This window comes from Chanodichthys erythropterus, chromosome 6 (assembly GCF_024489055.1).
Source record: "Chanodichthys erythropterus isolate Z2021 chromosome 6, ASM2448905v1, whole genome shotgun sequence".
Taxonomy (NCBI): Eukaryota; Metazoa; Chordata; class Actinopteri; order Cypriniformes; family Xenocyprididae; genus Chanodichthys; species Chanodichthys erythropterus.
Window position 1 is genome coordinate 24,753,813 of NC_090226.1, and position 25,130 is coordinate 24,778,942.

The 25,130-nt window shown below is 35.3% G+C and overlaps 1 protein-coding gene across 1 annotated transcript in view; it reads right to left on the reverse strand.

Moving 5' to 3' along the window:
- si:ch73-60h1.1 (calcium/calmodulin-dependent protein kinase type IV) overlaps nt 1-23,060 on the reverse strand; it is a 205,063-nt gene extending 182,003 nt beyond the window's left edge. Inside the window, exons 1-5 of the mRNA XM_067387405.1 lie at nt 22,954-23,060; nt 21,345-21,423; nt 21,181-21,243; nt 21,007-21,089; nt 18,340-18,412 (exon numbers count right to left, since the gene is read on the reverse strand). Coding sequence (XP_067243506.1) covers nt 18,340-18,412; nt 21,007-21,089; nt 21,181-21,243; nt 21,345-21,423; nt 22,954-23,060 — 405 coding nt within the window. The remainder of the gene's footprint in view (nt 1-18,339; nt 18,413-21,006; nt 21,090-21,180; nt 21,244-21,344; nt 21,424-22,953) is intronic.
- Between the last annotated feature and the right edge of the window lie 2,070 nt (nt 23,061-25,130).

A 25,130-nucleotide genomic window follows, 5' to 3' on the forward strand; every position in this document is an offset into this window, starting at 1 on the left:
TTTTAAATCTTAATATTACAGTATTTCACAATTGCTAAAACACTAAAATCCATTTTCAAAACCAAAGTTGCAAGTGTACAAACCACTTTATTGATTGAATCACACAGTTTGCAGAACTTTAAACACTTATCATGTGGTTAGACACAACAAGCAAATCGGAATCACTCTTTGTGCAAAACTGTAAACACATTGTCATTCACAAAGCACATGTAGCATTGTGGTGCACTTAACTCAGAATGGCACAACACAGCCCCCGAAAGTGAAACACGAGCAACACACTGTTGTCATCGGTAACACACAAGCACTCAAAATTGAACACACCTATTTCAAATCAGTAATGTGTTGCACCTAATCAGTAATCAGGATATAAAGCCATGTCAAATCCAAATGGCATGTGTGATTTTCACAATGAAGGGCAGGAGAGAAGGAGCAAGTGGAAGTGGAAGTGGAAGAGGAAGAGACAGAGGAGGAGGAGACGGAGGAGGAAGAGGAGGAGGAGGAAGAGATGGAGGAGGAGGAGGAGGAGGAGGAGGAGGAGGAGGAGGAGGAGGAGGAGGAGGAGGAGGAGGAGGAGGAAGAGACGGAGGAGGAGGAAGAGACGGAGGAAGAGACGGAGGAGGTGGAGGAGGAGGAGGAGGAAGAGACGGAGACGGAGGAGGAGGAGGAAGAGATGGAGGAGGAGGAAGAGATGGAGGAGGAGGAGGAGGAGATTGTACATATTTGGTGACATTTCAATGCATTAGGCCTGTCTGTACAATTCTAACAAGAGGTTTTATTTGATAGAACTGAAAGACTGCCACATGCCGGTGGAAGGAGAGGTATGTTCTCACAACAGCAGGAGACCATTATTGTCAATATGGTCCTTCAAAATAATCTCATTCGTCTGCGTGAAATACAACAGCGAGTTGAGGAAGACAACGTGAATTTTGAAGGAATCAACAGTGTGAGTCTCTCCACAATTGACCGTGTCCTGAAACGCAACCTGATAAGTCTCAAACAAGCCTACAGAGTACCATTTGAGAGAAATTCTGAAAGGGTAAAAGAGCTACGATATCAATATGTACAAGTAAGTAATCATGTCCAGCGATTATACAGCACTATTGAGTTACTGTACATCCTTACTGTGTTGAATGTAATGTAGCACATGTATACAGAGGCATGAAGCCTGGAATGCTATGTCATTTACGTTACTTCAAAAATTAATTTTCGTTAATTTCTATAGAGAATGTTTCAACTGGATTCCATGGAGAGGCCTCATGAGTGCATCTTCTTGGATGAAGCTGGCTTCAATCTCACCAAGAGGAGAAGGAGAGGCCGCAACATTATTGGTCAACGTGCCATTGTAGAGTTGCCAGGGCAGCGTGGTGGCAACGTGACCATATGTGCTGCCATCAGCAGCTACGGGGTTATTCACCGCCATGTGACATTAGGGCCTTATAACACTGCCCATCTTCTAACATTTCTGGATGCTCTACAGGAAGCACTACTGAGACGTGAACGGAGAGGTGATGAGCAGGCAGAGCATCCCATGTATGTGGTAATCTGGGACAATGTGAACTTTCACCGTGGTCCTAGAATTCATGAGTGGGTTGAAAATAACCCACGTTTTATAAATGTGTGCCTCCCACCATACTCGCCCTTCCTTAATCCCATTGAATAATTTTTTTTTGCATGGAGGTGGAAGGTCTATGACAGAAATCCTTATGCACAGGAAAATCTCCTTCAGTCAATGGATGCAGCATGTGACAACATTGGAGTGGAAGCAATTCAAGGTTGGATTCGGCATGCTAAAGGATTCTTTCCCCGTTGTTTATCAAGGGACAGGATTGCCTGTGACGTTGATGAGGTCCTGTGGCCTGACCATGCCCAGAGGCATGATGCTGAGGCAGAATGATTTCAAGACATTGCTTACTATCGATCTGTTGCATATTTAGTTTGTGACTACATTTTATGCGTGCAAGTACTTGATAATAAAAACTTTTTTTCCTTGCTCTGCCCTGAGTGCAGTGTTTTGCATTTATCTCTGTAGTGTGTAATGACTGCTGTGTAGTGTTTATGCATTAGCTGGATGTGTGTGTTATTTGAAAACAGTGTTTGGTTTTGGGTAAAGATAACATAGTTCTGAAGCAATTGTTTGATATAGTAAGACAAGTCAAAGATTTTGACAGTATAGCTTAAGTTTGGTGATTTGTGTTTAAGGTTTTGAGAAAGCGAGAGAAACATTCAAAAAAAGTGTTTTAGCAATTCAGAAATACTGTAAATGCTATAAAAACAATTGAATTGTATCTGTATCAGTGGATGGTGTGTATACAAATTCTTGTATTTTGGAAAATAAAAATAAATAAACAACATAAAATATTGACGAATTCTGCATCATGTCTGATTCATTCCAGTAACATATATTGCAGTGAATTATAAACAGAGATGTGTCCTTGTTTTACACAAGAAAACATTGTATAATGCTACATGTTGTTAGTGTTTTTTAGGTCATTGTTTTGTGGGTGACAAAGTGTGTTTGTCGGCTGTCAACCTTTGCTAGTGTTCTGGAAGAATGAGTTAATTTGAGACTTGAATAAAGTGTTTTGGTAGTTGTAGTGCAACTGCTTTGCCAAGCTGAATGCTGGTTAGGAGAACTGTGTGAAGAGTTTTGCAAAAGTGACCTAAGTATTGAGAAATGTGTCCTAGCATCTGTAAAAAACTGTAATGCTACTTTAATGGCCCTTATTTGCACTTTGAAATATGGACTGCAGCCCTTTGGGCTGTCAAAATATTATGAATTATTTAATAAATTATTAAACTGATCCTGGGCAAAAAAAAAAAAAAAAGCAGAAAGTTAAAATGTCAAATAAATCCAGAAATGTTTACTGCATGAAAAGTAAATCATTTTAATTTATGCGTCACATATAAATCCACAGCCTAATGAAAGACCACCAAATCATTTAATTGCGTTTTTGTCAGGAGCAGTTGTTGTGCACTGAGAGTTGAAGCGCGCAGAGACAATCAGATAATGTCAGGTAAAAGGGAAGCAAAACATTCTTGATATTTACTGTTGCATCTAATGGTTTTATTTCTTCAACAACTTAAAGTTTAATGCACGTTCGTGTTGTATAGCAACAGGCCGTTTCACGTTTATTTTCACGCACCACTTACTGTGTCTATATTAATAATTTTGTTGGTGATTCACAGTCTTTTAATCCATATAATTTCTGCTGTCATTAATAGTTGTCATTAATAATGTAAAAGTAGCAAAAGTAACACCAGTTTAGCATAGACTATATATGGGTGGTGGCGCAACAGGTAAGCCGAGTGCTCTTGTGCGACAGCGGCCCGCATGACCCGGGTTCGATTCCAGCCCGTACTGGTTACTGAATTCAATATACATGTAAATCTGTTCCCATTGTCTCACTGGATAAGTAAGTTACTGGTATACTGGGACTGTCTGTAAAAGGCATATTCTAAAGCTGTAGCTTTGTTTATAAAGATTGCTTTATTGCAGCCTATTTGAAGCACACTATAATGATGCCACACTACAAGTTAACTTGGAATGCCATTGCAATGTGTTTTAAAATCACTAAAAGTTTGTTATCAGTATAATATTAATGTATGTTCAGCACTCTTACAATGTAATTGAATTGCAATTCTAATGTCACAAAAATACATTTAAAGTTTATGCTGAGTGAATTCTGCATTTCAAAACTTAAATACAAGAGTATATTTAAAGTGTACTTAAGTATACTTGGAATAGTTCCCCTTTAGCACAAACAAGTGTATTTAATACAACTTTAGTTGAACTTCAGCACTGCTTTTGGACAACTAAAATGCATTTAGTACAAAATTAGTTCCAATTTAGCAGACTTTAAGTATACCAATTTATAGCATGCCACAAGTACATTTAGTTATGTTATTCTAAAGTGCATACAAATAAATTGTGCTTAAGTGTACCAAACGATTCATTGATTAACCATTGAGTTCAGTTGGATTAAATAATAGACAAATGTATTCAACTAAACGAGAAGAGATGCAAATCAAAAGTTTTATAATAGCTTTATGAAAGGCAGTTACTGTGAATGAAACATATATAGATGAAACACTTATTTTGCGTAGCAGTGGCGTAGCCAGAATTTTATTTTTGGGGGGGCCCATCTAAAAATGAGGGGGCCGCTATATATATATATATATATATATATATATATATATATATATATATATATATATATATATATATATATATATATATATATATATATATATATGACACTAATAATGACTACAATGACACTAATAATTCTTAATTTCTAAAAGAAATGCAAAATCAATCGGTAGTTATTAATAGAATAACGAGACACATATCGCGTTTGGTCCCATTTATTTTTGATCACAGTGCATACTACATATACAAACTTTTACTCTCAAAGTGCGCACATTTGTAGAAATACACGTTTACCTCAGATTTCATTAGATAGAATTTATAGAACATGTACGCAGAGTTTCATAATTACCGAGGTCATAAAATGTTGATTCCTAGGGGGAATTCCCTGGTGTACATATGTGCATTTTTAAGACATTAAGACCAACAAATTGGTTAACAATAAACCATTTTGATTACACTCATGCTGATATTGTACTATTTGATGATCAGTAGCCTAGTGGTTCGCTAAATATAATAATTCAATAAGCATTTAGGTTACAATAAGCACTTAACTTTTAATATATAACCTTAAAAATATATATTAAATATATAATAAAAATATCTAGATAGCTGGCTGACTAAAGTAGGCTAAGTTTGAAAATGATATCATTTGTACATGGAGTTATTATAAAAAGATATATCTTAATTTCTTTACAATTTATAGGTGTTGTTTTAACAGTTATGTAAGTTTGATGGTTAATAGCTTCTAGAAACATTAAATCCAGGAGAGAAGACAATTCTAAAGAAAAAGCATGTTTGATTTACATATAACAAAGATTGAGCGCGCACAGCCGCGCACGCAATATCTGCGCGAGAGCGAATAACGCCACGGAAACTGCCTCAAATTAACTATAGTGACGAGAAGAAAGCTGTGTGCGCTGCAGTCAGAGGTTCTTGATTCTCTTACGATTTTTGTATTGGTTAAAACTAATGCAGAGTTAGAAGCCCGAGCACCCAGCGGATTTCACTGCATTGAGATGCGCGTCCTGGAAGCCTTGGGTGCCGCATAATAACAAACTCTCACACGCAAAGATAATAACAGCAGAAGCTACGCGCAACACGTGAAATAATCAAACCAATAAGTCTAAAAACAGCTGTTGCATTTTACCGCGCAGCATATGCATCAGTGTAACAAATCAACATAAAAAAAAAAAAAAAAAAAATCGCTCACAAATCTGGTTGCGTTACGCCACTGTTGCGTAGTGAAAAGGATTTTGGGATATTGTACTACTGATTTTGTGTATTGTACTAACACAATTGATGCTGAAATGTTTGGAAAAAGTGCACGTTTGATGATCTGTTGTGATATTAGTACTAAGAGTTTTGAAAAATTGTGAAAATTGCACCAAAGCAATTAAAAAAAAAACTGTAATAGTCGATAAAAGCAAGATGACAACATGAGTTATAACCGCAATTAAACTGAACTATACCTGTTCTATCTCCATGCAGCATATATTTCCTGGCTCTGAAGGCATCATTTTCAGACTCCGGTTCAAACTAACACCGCTACAGAGAGTTTCTTATATTATTAGTGCGTGAGATTGTTCTGTCACCGGAGCTCGGAGCATCAGCTCTTGAATCTCCACCTTCTTAGGCCGGGAGAAGCAGCTCATTTGCATTTAAAGGGAAACACTAAATTGGTGTGCTTTTGCTCAACCCCAAAAAGTGTAAATTTTAACATGTTATAAAAAATTATCCGTCCGGTATTTTGAGCTAAAACTTCACACACTCTGGGGACATCAGAAACTTATTTTACATCTCTTAAAAAGGGGCATAATGGGTCACCTTTAAGGTTATTTATAAGCTAATGTGCTCCAAACCAAAAACAAAATTGGCATTTAGAAGATATATCCATTCAAAATGTAATAGTCAATGATTTTGATGACATCATTCTGCTCTTCAGCTTCTCGTCAGAAACAATTTAGACAGTGAAAATATTCTTTCCATTAAGGTGAATGTAGTCTGGTTTCACTGCAGTGTTATGTAAACCTCCACAGCCTGTTGTGTTTCCATATTTGAAGGGGTCTTTCCATACACATAATTGTTTTTATACTGTAACTGTATATTCTTAACCTCTTACCCTACCGCTAAACACAACCCTCACTTTCTGCATTTATACATTTTCAAAAACATCATATAGTATGATTTTATAAGCTGTTTTCCTCATGGGGACCAAAGAATTTTTTGTCCATATTGCCCCCACAACGTAGGGTTTACCAGGGCCACACACACACACAACTATGCATCCTCGGCATTATGACGATGATGACCACTGTTTTGTAGTAACACTTTCATATTAAATCTACAGAGTGAATCTATTACATTAAATTTATATACAATATGTGGTTGTCATAAGTTGTCAAATGCGGCTTTGCCAAGTTCAACAGCTCTGGCCAAGCTGTGATATAAATGAAAACCTATTGGCTATTTAAAAAAGGGGATGAGCCACTCACTATACACAGTAAAATCAACAGTGTTAATCAAACAGTGTTAATCTGCATTTACTCTTAAGGAGTTAATTTAACAACAAATAGTGAAAAATACCCCCTAGTGTTGGTGAAAATAATCAGAGTTGAATTCTGCGTTGTTAAATTTACTCTGTTAAGCTCCGCCCCTTAAGCCAACTCCGAAGACCTGAGCGGAAGTTCTCTCATCGCCATCTTCTTTTGCCTCGCACTAAAAGGTAAGTTTTTTTAATTAACTTATTAAAACGTAAGTTTAATATTTGATGTTAACGATTGTGCTAATAATAATGCAGTTGTAGTTTTTTGATCTGGTAATTTGGTTTAAACTCGGAAATATCGAATAAAGTCACTAGGCCTATGTTGGAGAAATGTGCTTTTTCGTCACAATGTGGTAATGATAAAGTTTAAATTATGTCAGTAATCTTACTTAATTTGATTTTCAGCTGTAGTTAATATAATATATATATATATATATATATATATATATATATATATATATATATATATATATATATATAATTTTTTTTTTTAAACGTTTAATTATTGAACGTCACAATAGGTGGTAAGCTGACACATTTTTATGTGTTTGGATGGTCGAAATCTTGCAGTTAGGGCTGTGGCTGGTGTTTTCAACATGTTATAATGTAAACGTAACGTGTAGCATGTAGCCAAATGTTATTGTGGATTGAAATATTTTAGCATGTCTTACGACGCTACATACAGAACATAAACATGTCAGAATATATTATGTTATGAATTATGAATTATGTTATGTAAATCGTTCGAATGTTATATAAACTATATATTTGATACTGTTCAGCTCCCGACAGATTAAATATGTCCAATGAAGGTAATTATAAATTCGATTTGTCAAAATGCCACCATTGTATTTTTATTGAAGCCACGTAAGTTAGATGGCGCTGTGGGATAGCATTAACATGGCCCAACACTACGCAACGAAGAAGGCGATGGGGAAGGCGGAAAGAAAGTCTCATTTAAAAATACCCGCTTTTTTGTTTCTCGTCACTTTAACCTTCTGCAATGATCACGGCAGCACGAACAACTATTTTATATTATTGTTATTAGACATAAACAATCAGTTGACTTCAGCAGAGCATCGGTTGATACAAGTAACGCATTTTGAAATCCATTCTTTGTAAGTGACTGTTATTGGCATGGTATAGCACATATTGCTGAACTAACGTATTTTGTTCTTTTTTGTTTTAATTAACAAGCTTCTCCTGTGCACTCAGACAAGTCCCTGTCTTCATCCTTTGACTCCACTGACTCACAGGACACACTCATTATTGAAGAAAGGTTTTCATGTAACGTTACACGAATGAGGCTCGATGATGAAGCTAAAAAAGGTGGGCAACACGTTATTACTTATGCATTTGAGGGGGAAAGAAAAAAACTGTTGAAACTAATAAATCAATTAAAAAAATCCAACATTAGTTTGATCTTTATACGATTAAACATTTAGAAAAATATGTATAAATCTTAAGTATTTTTACATGATATTAGATATATAGATAGATATATACATTTTTATTTTTTTTATTTTGCAGTACTGTACATCACAACCAAGGAAGGTGAATGAGAAATATGCCAGAGTAATTGTGGTATTCCTGTATCTCAGTGACCCCCTCCTTCAAAAATGGCTACGTAAGTATCACACATTTTCTTTTTCTTTTTTTAATTTTTTTTTAAATGGTGTATTTTGCTCTTGGATTTTAAAACTTTTTTTTCTTCTTCTGTGCTTTTGTCTTTCTAAGGAGCATTGCTATGTTGGTGAAAATGCCACCAGTTACTTGCCATGGAGAATCAAAACTATACAGAGAGGCACTGCTAAAGCACAAGCAGTATCATTTGAAGGTACAAAATGAAATGAGAATTTTATTGTGTCATCTTTCACGGCAGTTTTATTGCCATGGAGTTGCATTAAAGGGTTAGTTCACCTAAAACGAAAAAGGTCTGTCATTAATTACTCACCCTCATGTCGTTCTAACACTTTTGTTGATCTTCAGATCACAAATGAAGATCTTTTTGATGACAGAATGCTGTCAGATTTCTTTCCATAGACAGTCTTTGCAACTGACACTTTGATGCTTTAAAAAGTTAATAAAGAGATTGTAAAACTAATCCATATGAATTGAGTGGTTTAGATCAAATTGTCTGATGAGAATCGGTCACTTGTTATGATGAACTGATTTAATTTTTGCTTTTTCTTGCATGTAAACATTGATCAGTGAACATACGCAGAAGCTCGACCGAAACTGAATAATGCACAAGAACCGTGCTGGTTACGTGCTGCATAACCAGCGTTTGAGCTTCCGGATGAGGTTTGGTTTTGTGTGTTATTAAGGTTTGGTTGAGCTTCTGCTTATGTTTGCAGATCAATGTTTACATGTGAGTAAAAACCTAAATTAAATCTGTTCATCATAAGCGATCAAGTCTCTTCAGACAATTTGATCTAAACCCCAATTCATATGGATTAGTTTTCCCATGTCTTTATGAACTTTTTGAAGTGTCAAAAGGATCAGTTGGAAAGGCAGTCTATGGAAGGAAATCTGACAGCATTTTGTCATCAAAAATATCATAATTTGTGTTCCAAACAAGAACAAAAGTCTTATGGGTTTGGAACGACATGAGGGTGAGAATTTAAATGTCCCTTTAAATGTGACTAAAGATTAACTTAATATAGCATTCTTTAAGCAGTGTTGATCTTAAAATGCTTTTGTTGTTCATTGTTCATCAGGAAAAGGATTGTCTTGTCAAGGCCAGAAAAGGCGTCTACATCTCATGTAGAGAGATCTTGTCTTTTAGAAGGTTTGTTTTTATTTATTATTATTTTTATTATTATTTTCTTGTAGTTTTCATTATTTAACATTAGTCCTCTGCAATTTGCTTGGCTTTCTCAGAGTGAAACGAGCATTGAGGAGCATCTTCAAGACATCGCTGGAAGTGCTTAGCCCTATCACCTGGCTGTTGAAACCAAGAATTCAGTTCACCAGTTCTTCATTCTTGATCAACATGTCATTCCATTCAAGTCAGTCTTTTTTTGATGCCTTTTGATGATATTTTTAATGGGATTAATTCACCCAAAAACGAAAATTCTGTCATTAACTCTCCCTCATGCCGTTCCAAACCCGTAAGACCTTCGTTCATCTTCGAAACAACAATGAAGATAGCACATTCAAGGCCCCGACAGGTAGCAATGAGACATTCAAGTAATCCATGTTACTCTATTGGTTTAACCTCAACTTTATACACGCATTCACACAACGACTGCTTTCATTTTAACAAATCACTCATGCGTCGTTGTGCTCTCATGTACTCAAGTCCGGTATTGTGTTGCTTCATAAAACTGTTAAGTTAAAGTAAGTTAAATCAACAGAGTCACATGTATGGAAGTAAATTAATGCCAAATGTTTTTGAAATAAAAAGCTTGTTGAATTGCACTAATTGAAAAAAAAATGCATTAAATTAGCTGTGCTTGCATTTAGATGTATTGCATTTTTAAGACTTGCATTTTTATGGGCTGAAATTCAACATGGTTGTATATTTAAGCTGTGAATATTTCAATTAAAAATATTTCACACACATTTTCATTATTAAAAATTCAATAATTTATATTCACCTTTCAGATTTCACTTCCAAAATATTCATTCTGTTTAAAAATACAACCTATAAAATTCGACTATCAATTTTCAGTCCATTTTATTTCACTTTACAAATTCGCTTCCACAAATTCAGTGGTTCAAATTCGGCAGAAAATTCAACATTTCACATCCGGGGACTGCAGGAAAAGCAGTAGAGTGCCGATGCATGTTCTCCATCTGCTGTTAGTCTTCTTCACCAGCAGGTGCCACTAGCGGCTGTTTAAGACCAGAGCAACGGCTAGTAAGTCATCATTCATTCATAAAAACGGATTTACAGAAATGGAGCAAGCGGTAAGTGAATGTGTGATGATTATCAGGGCCAGTATACATGCAGAAAAGCTGATAAAGACACAAAAGCTGCATTTATGTTTAATTCAGTGTCTTTATGGTTACCTGTGTAGTCTACATAAGCAGCTTTCTCTCCAGTGAACGAGATTATAACGTTATTGCCCGATGCTGGTGTACAGATCAAACATTAAATCTGAGGTAGACATATATTTCTCGCTGTTGTTTAGTTTCCTCAACTTTATATCACGGCGCTGTGTTGTATTACTATGGTTTCCCTCATCCGTCATAGGATTCCCCTGCCATCAGGACATATAAAACTCTTAACACAGCTTGATGGACTCGTACAGAGATATAAAAGACCAAACTCGCACCTCTTTTGTGATGCAGGTTATACTATATAGGCTCCAAGAAAGCAGATACTGGCATTAAGTTGGTTTGACGCTGAACGTTTGATGTTCGCAAATTTAGGGACCGTCTTTAAAGTTACGACATTGGTATTAACGGTTCTACCTATCTAGGTCTCAGGTCGAACAGTGATGCGCCCTACTATCTCTGTCTGTCTCTCACACACACACACACACACACACAAAGAAACAAACAGGTGAACTCACACAAGCTCTTGTACACGCACATGCATATTCAAACACACCTCACTCAAAGTACATCCATACTATTTCTCTTTTTCTTTTTTTTTTTTTTTTTTACACGTTCATCGCACAATTCGTTCTACTTTTTTCATTTTTATTTTTCCTGCTCATATATTATCCTGCTTATACAAATTTTACATTGTGTCGCCAAAGCATTTATATGAGCAGAAAAAATAAAATTAACAAAGTAGAACGAATTGTGTGATGAATGTGTAAAAAAAAAAAAAATGTGTATGTACTTTGAGTTGTGTGTGTTTGAATATGTGTGTGTGTGTGTGTGTGTGTGTGTGTGTGTGTGTGTGTGTGTGTGTGTGTGTGTGTGTGTGTGTGTGTGTGTGTGTGTGTGAGAGAGAGAGAGAGAGAGAGAGAGAGAGAGAGAGAGAGAGAGAGAGAGAGAGAGAGAGAGAGAGAGAGAGAGAGAGAGAGAGAGAGAGAGAGAGAGAGAGTGTGTGTAGGACGCATCACTGTTCAACCTGACACCTATGAACACTTTACAGTTGGTTTTGTCATCAAATGCTATTGAGCTTTAAATTATGGCATTTTTTGTATGATCCCATACAGTAGTGAAATACATAGCAATATTTACATATTACTTAACAGTTTATTTGGAAACACTTTACAGTAAGGTTCATAATGTATTAACTAATGTGCACTATCCATGAGCAATACATTTGTTACTGTATTTGTTAATCTTTGTTAACATTAATAAACATACAGCAGTTCATTGTCCATGTTAGTTCACAGTGAATTAACTAATGTTAACAAATACAAGTCTTGATTTTAGTAATGTATTAGTAAATGCTGGAATTAACATTAACAAAGATTAATAAGTGCTGTAGAAGTGCAGTTCATTGTGATGGATCCGAAATGGTTAATATTCATATTCATGCATTTTTATTAATATTTATGTCAATCGTATATGGCTTATGATTTATCAGTTTCACTTTTGATTTCATATATTTATGTACTCATATGTTATATATTAATTCTTATCATATTTTCAAGTATTTACTTTTTATTGTACCCTTATGGTTATTCTTATTTTATATTTAAGAGTATGTTATGTTCAATTGTTCTTCAAGTGTTCCAATGTGACAGGTCACACTGACACGTTTGTGGTTAGATATTGGACACCTGCTAAGTACTGCAGAAGTGATGTTTTTCAGAATTAATCATTTGAATTTGAATCTGATCAAAATATTTCTTTTATTATTCCTGCTGACATTTAATAGGGTAAGATTTGCAAAATTCCCAAAGGGGGTCAAAACAACTCATATCTATTTTTGGCATCTGACCAGTTTATGATATAATGGGTAAAATCCATTTGACTTTTTCTTGGAACAAAAACATCAGTTTGAGTGGGATGTAAATTTCCCTATGCTTCTGGTATAAAGCTGACCGAGTCATTGATATGTTAGCTTTTTCCTCCTTTGCCCTCCTTGGCTTCTGCTTCTTGTCTCTTATCTGCAAATGTCTTAATTATTGCTCTTTTTGATCTTCATCTATTAGATACAATACTCTGGATTATACAATACCCTAAATTTTACAATGCTCTAAATTTTATTATTAACTATTAACTGCTTCTTTATGGTTGTTAGGTTACCTTTTGGTTTTATGAAGTATTTTCATTATCGATTAAAGTTTGCGTGTGAGGCTAAATTGAATTGTAATGAATAAATAATATCATCAGCCTGGATCTCATTTTCACAAGTTTTCGCATCAATTGTTAGTTCATATTAACTAGTTAATATAAAGTGTTACCTTTTATTAATAAACATCAAAAATCTAAAAGGTTTGCATCATACCTGAGACCTAGATGAACACTGTACAGTTGGTTTTGTGACTGTAAATCATTCTCTTTAAACGCTACTGAAGGTAGAACCGTTAATACCAATGTCGTAACTTTAGAGACGGCCCCTAAATTTGCGAACATCAAACGTTCAGCGTCAAACCATCTTTATAGAGTGCCCCAGGGATGACGCGTTTTTGTAGACAAAACCCGGAAGCGAGTTAGCATTTTAGGACTTCCGGTTCCAACGCCGTAAAGTCTATGGGTTTTTTGAATGGGTTTTTGCTAAATCGCCTGAAATAAGGTCTGTGTTAAACAAAGCCTCTAAATACTTTCACGTTTTGATCTATGACATAAAACACACCAGTTATAACCCACTTGTGATTTTTTAAACTTTTACTGTGTCTTAAAATCGGCGGTTGCTAACAAATTGCTAAAAGGGACTACTTCCTTTGGCGGGGACTTTAGACGTCATCATGACAAACAGGACATTTGGACAGCATTTCTCATGAAAAAGTGGATAAGTATTCATACACAGCGCAGATCATAATCAGTGAGCATGTTTTTAAATAGAGTTGTTTTCTAAATAAAGTTTGAGGACGCTTGGTGGTGACGACGTTGATCCGCGACCATGGTGTGCTGTAGTCCGTTTATAGCCTACTGTTAGCCTTTTATATTTGACGACTTTATTTAGGCTTCAAAATCTATAGATGTTGTGTTAACTTGTAAAGATTATCTTGATAGACAAAATGTGTAAGTGTCATAACCCTTTGTTAAACAAAGAGCTAATTTTCTGCGATTTTCCAAAAGTCTATGGGAAAAATGAATAGGCTTTCAGTCGAGGGAACCCGTGCGCTGCTAACTTCTGGGTTGGCCTACAAAAACGCGTCATCCCTGGGGCACTCTATACCAGTATCTGCTTTCTTGGAGCCTATATAGTATAACCTGCATCACAAATGAGGTGCGAGTTTGGTCTTTTATATCTCTGTACGAGTCCATCAAGCTGTGTTAAGAGTTTTATATGTCCTGATGGCAGGGGAATCTGTGACGGATGAGGGAAACCCTATTACAACACAGCGCCGCGATATAAAGTTGAGGAAACTAAACAACAGAGAGAAATATAGGCTATGTCTACCTCAGATTAAACATTTGATCTGTACACCAGCATCGGGCAATAATGTTATAATCTCGTTCACTGGAGAGAAAGCTGCTTATGTAGACTACACAGGTAACCATAAAGACACTGAATTAAACATAAATGCAGCTTTTGTGTCTTTATCAGCTTTTCTGCGTGTATACTGGCCTTGATAATCATCACACATTCACTTACCGCTTGCTCCATTTCTGTAAATCCGTTTTTATGAATGAATGATGACTTACTAGCCGTTGCTGTGGTCTTAAACAGCCGCTAGTGGCACCTGCTGGTGAAGAAGACTAACAGCAGATGGAGAACATGCATCGGCACTCTACTGCTTTTCCTGCAGTCCCCGGATGTGAAATGTTGAATTTTCTGCCGAATTTGAACCACTGAATTTGTGGAAGCGAATTTGTAAAGTGAAATAAAATGGACTGAAAATTGATAGTCGAATTTTATAGGTTGTATTTTTAAACAGAATGAATATTTTGGAAGTGAAATCTGAAAGGTGAATATAAATTATTGAATTTTTAATAATGAAAATGTGTGTGAAATATTTTTAATTGAAATATTCACAGCTTAAATATACAACCATGTTGAATTTCAGCCCATTAAAATGCAAGTCTTAAAAATACAATACATCTAAATGCAAGCACAGCTAATTTAATGCATTTTTTTTTTTTAATTAGTGCAATTCAACAAGCTTTTCATTTCAAAAACATTTGGCATTAATTTACTTCCATACACATGGGTTACTTTAATGATGTCTTTACTGCCTTTCTGGGCCTTGAAAGTGGTAGTTGTGTAGGCTGTTAATGAAGTGAAGTCTCCCAGATTTCATCAAAAATATCTTCATTTGTGTTCTGAAAATGAACAAAAGCCTTACAGGTTTAGAATGACATGAGGGTGAGTTAAGGGGAGAATTTATTTTTTGGTGAACTAACATTTTAAGGTACACTTTGTTTTTGGCACCATTTATAAAACTATTCTACACAAGATGTACACTTTTATTCAGACCACAGTGTACAACAAAGATGTTGACAAAGTGGAAGTCATTGTATTGCTGAGGTTAGAGCATGACTGCATAGCTAGGTGGTTCAACAGATTCTGTACTGCATATAGTGATGTATTGTCATTTCATGCAGATGTGATGTATTTTTGTGCATACGTGTATGTTTCTTGAGCCTGATAACGTTTAAATAAATATTTTAAATGTGATGTCGTTGAACTTGTTTTCTTTTCTGTTTTAAAAACACCAATAGGGTTTTAAAATTTGAGAATTTTTCACTATTACAAATGCAAATAAACTCTACATAAGTGAAATATTAACACTAATCTGAGTTAATTTTCCCCTAGTGTTAAACTCTAGTAACACCAAACAGAGTTAATTTCTCCTAGTGTTAAACTCTAGTAACACTATTCAGTGTTGAGCAGTGTTAAAGTTTTACTCAAAATAGAGTTAATTTAACTCTGAAAATTTAACACTATGACGAGAGTCAATTTATCACCAATTCTGAGTGGGACCAAATACACTCGGGCCGAGTGCTAAATTTGACTCTCATAGAGTTCATTTAACACTGCAAAATTTACTGTGTATTCCTCCCTGTCTTCCTGTTTCAGTGGAAATTACATAAACACATTGAATAACGCAACACGTTTCAAGGCACTTCAGTGGGAGTTTAAATATTAGGTTTAAATCTTAGGCCAAATAATTTAGCTAGATTTTCACATTTTCTAAAAACGTGTGCAAAATCACCAATCTAATGCTAAGGTGTTTGCCAGATTTCTGTTTTTAGTGGATTTAGCAGATTGCTATGCAATTGTTAGGGTGTTCTGTGGTCTCTGGGTTTGCCAAATCAAAATGGGATTTACTGGGTTAGCTGAGCAACTGAAAAAACAAAAAAATCCTGGTCAACCCAGGTCAGAGACAGATACAAAGTCCTCCCAAAATTGTCATATATGCACATACATAAAACTTATGTCACAATCAAGCCCTAGAAATTATGTCACAGATGTGTATTAAACAGATACGACCTGCACACACAAACATTCTACACATATATCAGCACATGTGGCATTGTTGCTCCATTGTCAGATTGCTGAGCTGTTATGTAACACCACCCCACATTCCTCTTGCTCAGGAAGATTAAAAGCTGAGGGAAATATTGCAATGTTTTTTTTTTTCTGAGAAGATTATTTTTCACTAGCAGCTCTGCGCACACATCCGCTTACTCTACCATCCACTTTTGAGTGACGACAAGACTGACCCACATCTCTCCACTGTCAGCCCATCACTGGACATGTGTTCAGCCACACCAACACATTCACAACAATCCTCCAGCTGAAAATGCATTAAAGCAACTGCAGTCATATGCACCATGACACATATCATTATATCATGCTATTTGGTCATATTATTTGCCTCACATTAAAGGGGCCATATTATACACCTTTTGTAGCATTTCATAGTTCATAAGTCTTGTAATGTTGCTTCAACAAGTCATGATTATGTTTTACACTACATGTTCTAACTTCTCTCTGATCCTTGAAAAATATACTTTTTTTTTTAATATATGCTGCACCTTTAAGACTTCTACTGCATCTTTAAAGGAATATTCTGGTTTAGTAAGCTCAATCAACAGCATATGTGGCATAAAGATTAACTTATCTTTAAAGAAAAGCAAACTTAGAAAGGGACGTAAACGTAGAATGGTGAAACTTATAATTTTATAAAAGCACTTACATGATCTTTTCTGTTACAGTTTTTTCAAATTGCCTACACACAGTTTTTGAAACTATGGCTCCATTTCTCAAAACTCTACACACAAAACCAGAAAACACACACACAACATGCTAATGTCATACATACGTATCTTTCAAAAGCAAACACTTCAGTCAAAACTATTTTAATTATTCTAAAAATTGTATTTTGTATTTGAACAAATTATGTGTAAGAGTTTTCACACATGATCACTGGGTGCAGGTGATCAGGAAATTAAGTGTGGCATTTAATTTTTTTTTTTTTTCAACTGATTACACACAAAATCATTACTTGTCACACAATTTCTGAAACCTGACACTCAAACACCAGAACCACACACCAAGTCTGCAAAACCATACACTAATTCTCAGCCTTTGACCGATTTCATTAATTTCATTTTGCAAAACAGAACACACAATTTTCTATGTAACACAAAAATCTAACAGGAAGTATCTTGATTTACTTTTTCAAACACAACCATTGTTTCTGTCCAACTACACATGGTTGATGTATTTCTTTTCTTTCATACCGTGTAATACTGTATTCACAATCACAAATGCTTATAGTAAAAAAAAAAAAAAAAAAAAATAGTTTGGTTTCAATCTTGCTTTCATGTTTACCTTGAATCTCTCTGCCAATTACTTTCTATCTTGTACAGAAATGTACATAGGAGCTCATGAAAGAAGAGCTTTAGGTTTTGACTGTGTGCATATGTGTGCATGTGCATACAAACAGAATATAATGGCAAAGGTGTTTGCAACATAAGAAAAATGTTTGCTTTTGAGATGTGTTTGTGATATTTTGAATGCAGTGCTTCATCTTGCAAGAGATGTGAGGCATTTTGCATTTTGTGTGTGCAATTCTTGAATTTGTGTGTAAAATTGTGTGTAAAATAACAGGCAAAGTTTTCATTTACAAAGTTTTCATTTACAAAAACTGTAAATGGCAGTGTTTCCCAAATTAAACACAAGAGCTGTTAGGTTTGAGTGTGTGATGTAGAGAACTGTATTTAAAGTTTTACAATAGAAAACTGAGTGTAGAGCACAAAATGTGCAAAATAGCAATAGTCTGCAAAATAGTTTTGCAGACTTGGTCTGAAGATTCTATACACGAGTGAATGGTTTCACTGAGTGGGCCTTAAGTACCACTTTTAGTGTGTAAGCAATTTGAAAGAAAAAAAACTGTAAACAGGCATTAACCTGTAAGAGTGGGTGGTAATATGTTATAACATCAAAACCATGGAGATTTCTGAATGTGCCTTTTTTGCAGCTTTGCTGTGAACATTAGAGTATGTCTACCCAGTACCCAGATTCTTTTACTTCAAAAGACCCAGGAAAATTTAAATCCTAAACATTCACATTACCATTATTGCCTTTCACGATTCATGATTCATATGGTCTTACCGCCACAGCCTCCAGAATCTGTTTGATAACGTGCGCTGCATCTCGCTCGCTGTAGTAGCCCCTCTCCACAATCCTGAAACGACACACATCTCATGTAGGACCATCTTAGAGACAAATTACAAAAAAAAAAAAAAAAAAAATTTAATATTTTTTTAAAAATGAACAGCTGATGTTTAGGTGTGTTTGTGTGTGTGTGTGTGTGTGTGTGTGTGTGTGTGTGTGTGTATGTATGTATATACACACACACACACACACACACACACATATATACATTATATATATATATATATATATATATATATATATATATATATATATATATATATATAGTGCTCTGTTTAGAAGTTAGAAGTATGTAGGCAAACACATCCTGTTCCTACTCTGCAGCAAATCCACTTATATTCAATTACGTCTCACTGTTTGGTAGAAGAGGAGATAGAATGGCCACTGAGCTGTACGAACTTGAGCAGAAGGTGTTGATGATAAGGAAAGAATGAGATTCCTATGCTGGAGACCACCATAAGATCTAAGGAGAGAAACTTGGCCCTCATCATATCATCACACGGTGGTAGATTATATCAATTGCTAACAAGCGTTTACCAATACTTGAAGTACTTTTAACACTCCTACATCACATACTTAGCCAAATAGTTAATTTTCTGCCCAAAACCATATTTTGTTAAATAAATACAAACTGTACATTTCAAAATGCTAAAAATCTTTTTCTACATTTACTAACTCTATCAAAACACAGCAAACCTGATTCAAAATCAAGTCGTTCTGTCAAAGCACAAGCACTAGTTATCTATCCAACATGAACATATAGTCAATCATTGCACAATGACTGTCAAAATACCAACAGTTGCTGGCATTATGAAAACTGCATTACTGTTTCAGTTCTACCTGCAGACAATATGAAATCCATTGTTTTTATAAAATTCAGTTTCCTTTTACTGCAGTAAAAGTAGGATGCTTACATGTAAGCCTTTCTACATTTTTGGTTGAGTGCTTAATGTGTGCATTCTTGGCAACATAGCAACATACTATCTAAAAGTGAATGAGTCCCCATTATAGAATGTACAGTAGAAAAAGAAGACGAAAGTAACAAAATAGCTCAGGGCAGCCACTGGTAAAATGAGTCCCCTATGCAGAACTTCAGTTGCCCCCTTGGTTGGTGTTTTGTTGGTGCCCACATAGAGGGTGGGATGGTGTCCCCTTGGTAGTTAGTGCCCTACACAGACCACATATTTTGCATATATGGAACAGTGGTAGTTGAATCGTTGTAGTAAAATCACTGTAGTATAAAGCTTTTATTGAAATGAAAACATGAAATTTTTGCCATTGATCAACAACAAATCCAACATACATGGCCTTTGGTTATTATGGAAGCTTTTTCCGCCACAGAATAAAAAAAAGTATAAAAGGTAATTGTGACTTTTTATCTACCAATTCTATTCTTTTTTTTTTCTTGCAATTGTGAGTTTACATCTTGTTGAATTATGATATATAGTAAACTATAGGAATTGAGAGAAAAAAGTCATAATTGTGAGATAAAAAGTAAGAATTTTTTTTTTTTAATTCATGGCAGAAATAAGCTTTCATAGGTTCCACATGTGTAAAAAAAACAAAAAACAAAAAAAAAAAAAAAACATAGAGATGCACAATCCAACACACAATCTTACTCCTCTCCCATACCTCTACTCCCTTGTCCTGATCCAACTACTCCTCTCCTCCTTCATCTATTCCTCTCCCTTACATTTTTTTCTCTCTGCTACTCTGTGTTGTTCTGCATCCACATTGAACAAATTTAAAGTGTGGAACATTAGGTCTTCATTTCTGACTTGCTGCATTTAATTTGTAAATCAGATCAGAAAGATCCATGATTATGGTATGGGGTAAGCTTGTGTGAAAAGAACATTTAAGCATTTTAGAAACATGTTAATTGACTGCATTTTGTGTGAAAACAGCATGAATTGGGTTAATGGTATGGCCACAACAGACAGATGTTGTGCTAATTGTGTTTAGAGATTTGAAAATGTGACTACAGATTGAACAAAGGGATGTTAGCAATATACTTTGAGCAATAAACAGCGTTAAGACAGTTGCTTAAAGGGATAGTTCTCCCTATCATCATTTACTGTCCCGCATGTTGTTCCAAACCAGTATGATTTTCTTTCCTCTGTGCAGTGTTGTTCTTGTTAACTGAAACTAAATCATTTTAGGGAATTGAAATAAAGCTAAAATAAAATATAAATATTAGATCAGATGGAAAACCTCAATAAATAAATAAATGTAACTACCTGAAATAAATAAGTTAAATTCCTGAAATTGAAAGTAAATAAATGCTAAATCGACATAAAAAATATAAAAATGTCAAAAGCACATAGAAAATGACTAAATTTAAAATTACAATGAAAACTGAAAAATATAAAATGAAAAGCTAATTCAAAATATTAATAAATACTATAAAAGATGACGTTTTCACTTTCGTTGACTTTCATTATGTGGGCAAAAACAGTTTACACCTTTTTTCTAAATATCTTCTTAAGAAAGAGGTTTGGAATGACATGAGGATGATTTGGGTAAATTATCCCTTTAAGCCGACGATGAATGTCCTAAAGCCTGTTTCACATTTGAATTTCATCTAATTAATGGAGGACATAATACCTGTCAAAGAGCTCTCCACCTGTGACCAGCTCTAGGATGAGAAAGATCTCTGTCTCTGTCTCAAAAATTTCCTTCAGACGAATCTGAATAAAAATAAAGTGAGAACAGTCACATCAGAACAAGCCCATCCATATTCTCATGGAAAACAATGAACAGGGAACATAAATATCTTACAATATTTGGATGAGACAGACGCAGCAGGACTCCAATCTCAGTCCTCACAATTTTCTTGTCAATCTGAGTTGATGACACAATGAAAATAACCTCAAACAGTCATTCTGGGATTTCAGGAATGAAAATGAAAATGAAAATATGCTCCTATCAACCAGTCAACTTACAGTTTTCTTCAAGACCTTCACAGCATAAAGTTTCTCAGTCTGCTTCTCTTCACAGCGAAACACAACAGATGTGGCACCCCTGTTGGTTAACACAAAGCAGTATACTTATATATACTCATAATTAAATAAGGATCTTAAATTTGATAAATGTGCATCACAGAAATGACCATACACAAACAAATATCACAAAGTGACAGATAGGAAGATGCTAATAAAACCAAATGTGGCCTCCACTGCTCACCTGATCATGAAGGTTCCTACCTACATTCTACCTCCCCCATCACCACTATATGTCTGTGCATTTCCATGACAACTGAGTCTAAACAGTCTCCATGAGGACATGAAATCTTAAAGAAGGGAATACACATTTAATGACATCATACTAAACTAAACTGGACCTAAAAATTTGCCTATACTTCAGACAAGGCTCTTAAAATGCTCACATATACAAATATTCTCCACACTGGATTCTGCCTGATGTACTAGCCTGGACATAATATGTAATTTATTAAATAAATCACCTTCCTTCTCTAGTACATAAGCCCTTACATGGCTGTGTTGTTATACAATATTTGTGTTATATATAACCATATATGGTCCTCATGTTGCCATAATTTCTCCATCTGCTGCCTTGTTATCCAGCACTTTAATGCATCAGTGTCTGACAAACAATCTTCTGTATAATCATCAATAGACATCAAACTACTGATGGTAATACAATGTGCAGGAATAGGCGTACATTAAAAACAATTCATTCTTTGAAAACGAGCCCCATAGAAGTCATTCTCTGTGCTGAATTTCATACCATGCCACACGGCTATAATGACAAACTGAAATCAGGTGACAGCATCAGCTGCTCAACATTTTGCATCCCACATCCTGGGAGGTAATGGTAACATTTTAAAATACTTGGTGACATTTGCAAAGATGGGGTGTTTGTTTACAACAGGGAGATCAAATTTTAGCTCAATTAGTTTAGAAATAACCTATCACACTCATTAGCAGGACAAAATAAACTTTATTACAACACAAAACCACCTGCTCATATATAGACATGGGTAACACAAATATTAACACTTACATAGCACATATAAATATAACCAACTTCAGTAATAACACTATTATAACAGCTCAACATAGTATATACATATTAATTATAATGAAAGACCATTAATTGGTTTGACCAATATTATTTTACCGATATTTTAAATCAGTTATCTTTACTTAAATAGCTGCCATTTATACTAATTTATTCTTTATTCAGATTTTTATGTTAGTGGCAGTTTTATTTCTGGCACAATGATAACTTTACAAAAAAAAAAAAAAAAAAAAAAAAAAGATCGGTTTCAACATCTAACAATGATACTTACAAATATGTTATAGTTTTTTTTTTTTTTTTTTTTTTTTTTTTTTGTTGCTGTTGCAGTCTGACGATTACTTATGGTAAAAGCAGAAATAAAATAATTAAATATTGGTTCTGCATATCGTTAATTTGTATCACTATGGTCATAAAAACAATATAGGTCGACAAGTAATTTGAACGTATAGGCCTATGTATTTACAATATAATATCAAATATAATGTACATTGGATGCAGTGATGTACTTACCTGCCTAATTCTGGGCCCATGTTATAGAAATCCTCCACTGTCGCATCTCGGCGCGATCCATCGACCCAGTATTCCACCGTGCACGAGCCGGACCGAGAGGTGGGCATGATGGACTCTTCGAAGAATGTTCTTCCGTTACAATGAATACAACTAATCCCTTAGATCAGGGAAGCCCAGGAAACCTCGATCACTTTTAGATCTGAGTGTCAACTTAAGCTATGCTATGGTTGCTAGTCTATGTTTATGAATCTGCTCTTCCAAGTGATCAATGACTTAAAATGTCCTGGTTTCCATTTCCGTCTGAGTGCGTATATAAGTCAGTCCAGACACTGAGCATCACTGCGGGCTGGAGTTGATCTCAAAATCCGGTCTATTTTAAATGTATCTATATCTATATCCTACGTTAACAAGAAGACATATCTCATAAATTATGTTTTTTTTTTTTTTACTCGATTACTCAAAACAATACAAAGGCTGTTTTCAAAGTGGGTCTTCAGCTTCCAAATGGCCTCATAGATCCCAACCCTTAAATCTCCCACGACACACAACATTCAGGAAAATATCATAATCCTGCGATTCCCGATGTCACAAGCGACAGGATGATGAACGATTCCTTGCTTTGGTCCTCGCCAGAATGAAAAACAACAGATCAGCGTCTTATTTCTTAGCTTCTCAAAAAGCTGATGCATATTGTGAATTAGAAGGGTGAAGATAAAGTAAAGTCGTTTCTAATGTAAATATCACATTGCTGTTTGTGCTGGTAAGGGGTGGAGAAAGGGAGGGGGTCTGTCACACGGTAAACCACACACACACACAGTCACATACACACGATCTCTCAGCCTCTCTCCCAATCCCTGGCTTTCACTGTGGGCTGCAAATGGGAAGCGGAATATTCAATCAAAATAACGGATGTGTTTCAGCTATCATTAGGGTTGGGAATGTATTCTTACGGAATCGTTAAGATGAATACGAATTTCTTACGGATCCTATCACTATCACGTTTGAGTCATCTCACAGTTAAAAAGGTTTCCCGTAATCAAATACAATATTGCTCATAGTCAATTGTGCGTGGTCCATTTCAGAACCTCGGACAGCTCATCTTGTTTCAGACTGTTCCGTCTTAGCAAAATGACAGCTTGGCGGTGCTATAAATGTATATCCAATAGTATCCAGCGGCAGATAGCTGCAGTTTCAGACCAGCATCGCCAAACCAGCAGCCACAGGACGGAAGTTAGGGGCGGAGCTTATATGGTTAATAGAGTTGCACCCCTACACGTAATGTTCTGCTGTTTTCACATGAATTTTGATCGGATAGATAAGGCTATCTACAATATTTAACAATATTTAAATTAAATTAGGGCTGCACGATTAATCTTATTTTATCACGATAACGATATCTGCTTCTCTCGATTGATTTCAAATAATCGTCACGATATTGGCCCGCTCTATGAAAATGAACATTATTTGGAAATATTGGAAGTAATATTAGGAATTTCGCTGTTTTATCTTTTAAAGTTCCTAAAGGTTTTACCAGTTTTCATAATGTTGATCAGCTAGAAATGATTTTTCTTTGCTTTACGAATTTGCCAGGCAATTTGAATCTGGTTTTTCTCATTGCAAATGAATTGTGTTGCTTTAAAATCTAATGTGAATACATATAACAAAGCGCTTACCAAAACCATGTTTTGTAATGATTTACCATCTAACGAAGTTATCATAGTTGGTTAAATTTAAGTCTTTGTGCCACCTACAGGCCTTTTGGGTGAAGTGTAGGTTGGTAAAGAACTTGCAAAATAGCCATAGATTACATTACTCTTTTGATAGAATAAACATGATTAATAATCGTGATTATAATTTTGAGGAAACTGTGGCACTGGCTGTCGTGTTGATGATGTCTTCACAACGGATGATCTAGTCGACTCGATCTCTGCTGATACAGGGCTGCGTTGTGGTCGTGTCAAGGCACCGGCCCTCGGACTCATCTGGAAATGGCCCCGAATCCGGTTGACTATGGTAAACCTCGGGATAAACAGAAAGACTAATATTAGCGTAGATGCCATTCTTTTTCTGATGTAACAAGTACATCTGGTGTTATAGGAAGTGTTCCCGGTTCCGGCTGAACTAATTTATGCAGCCTAATAATCATTTAACGGATTTGAAAATATAAATACTGTATA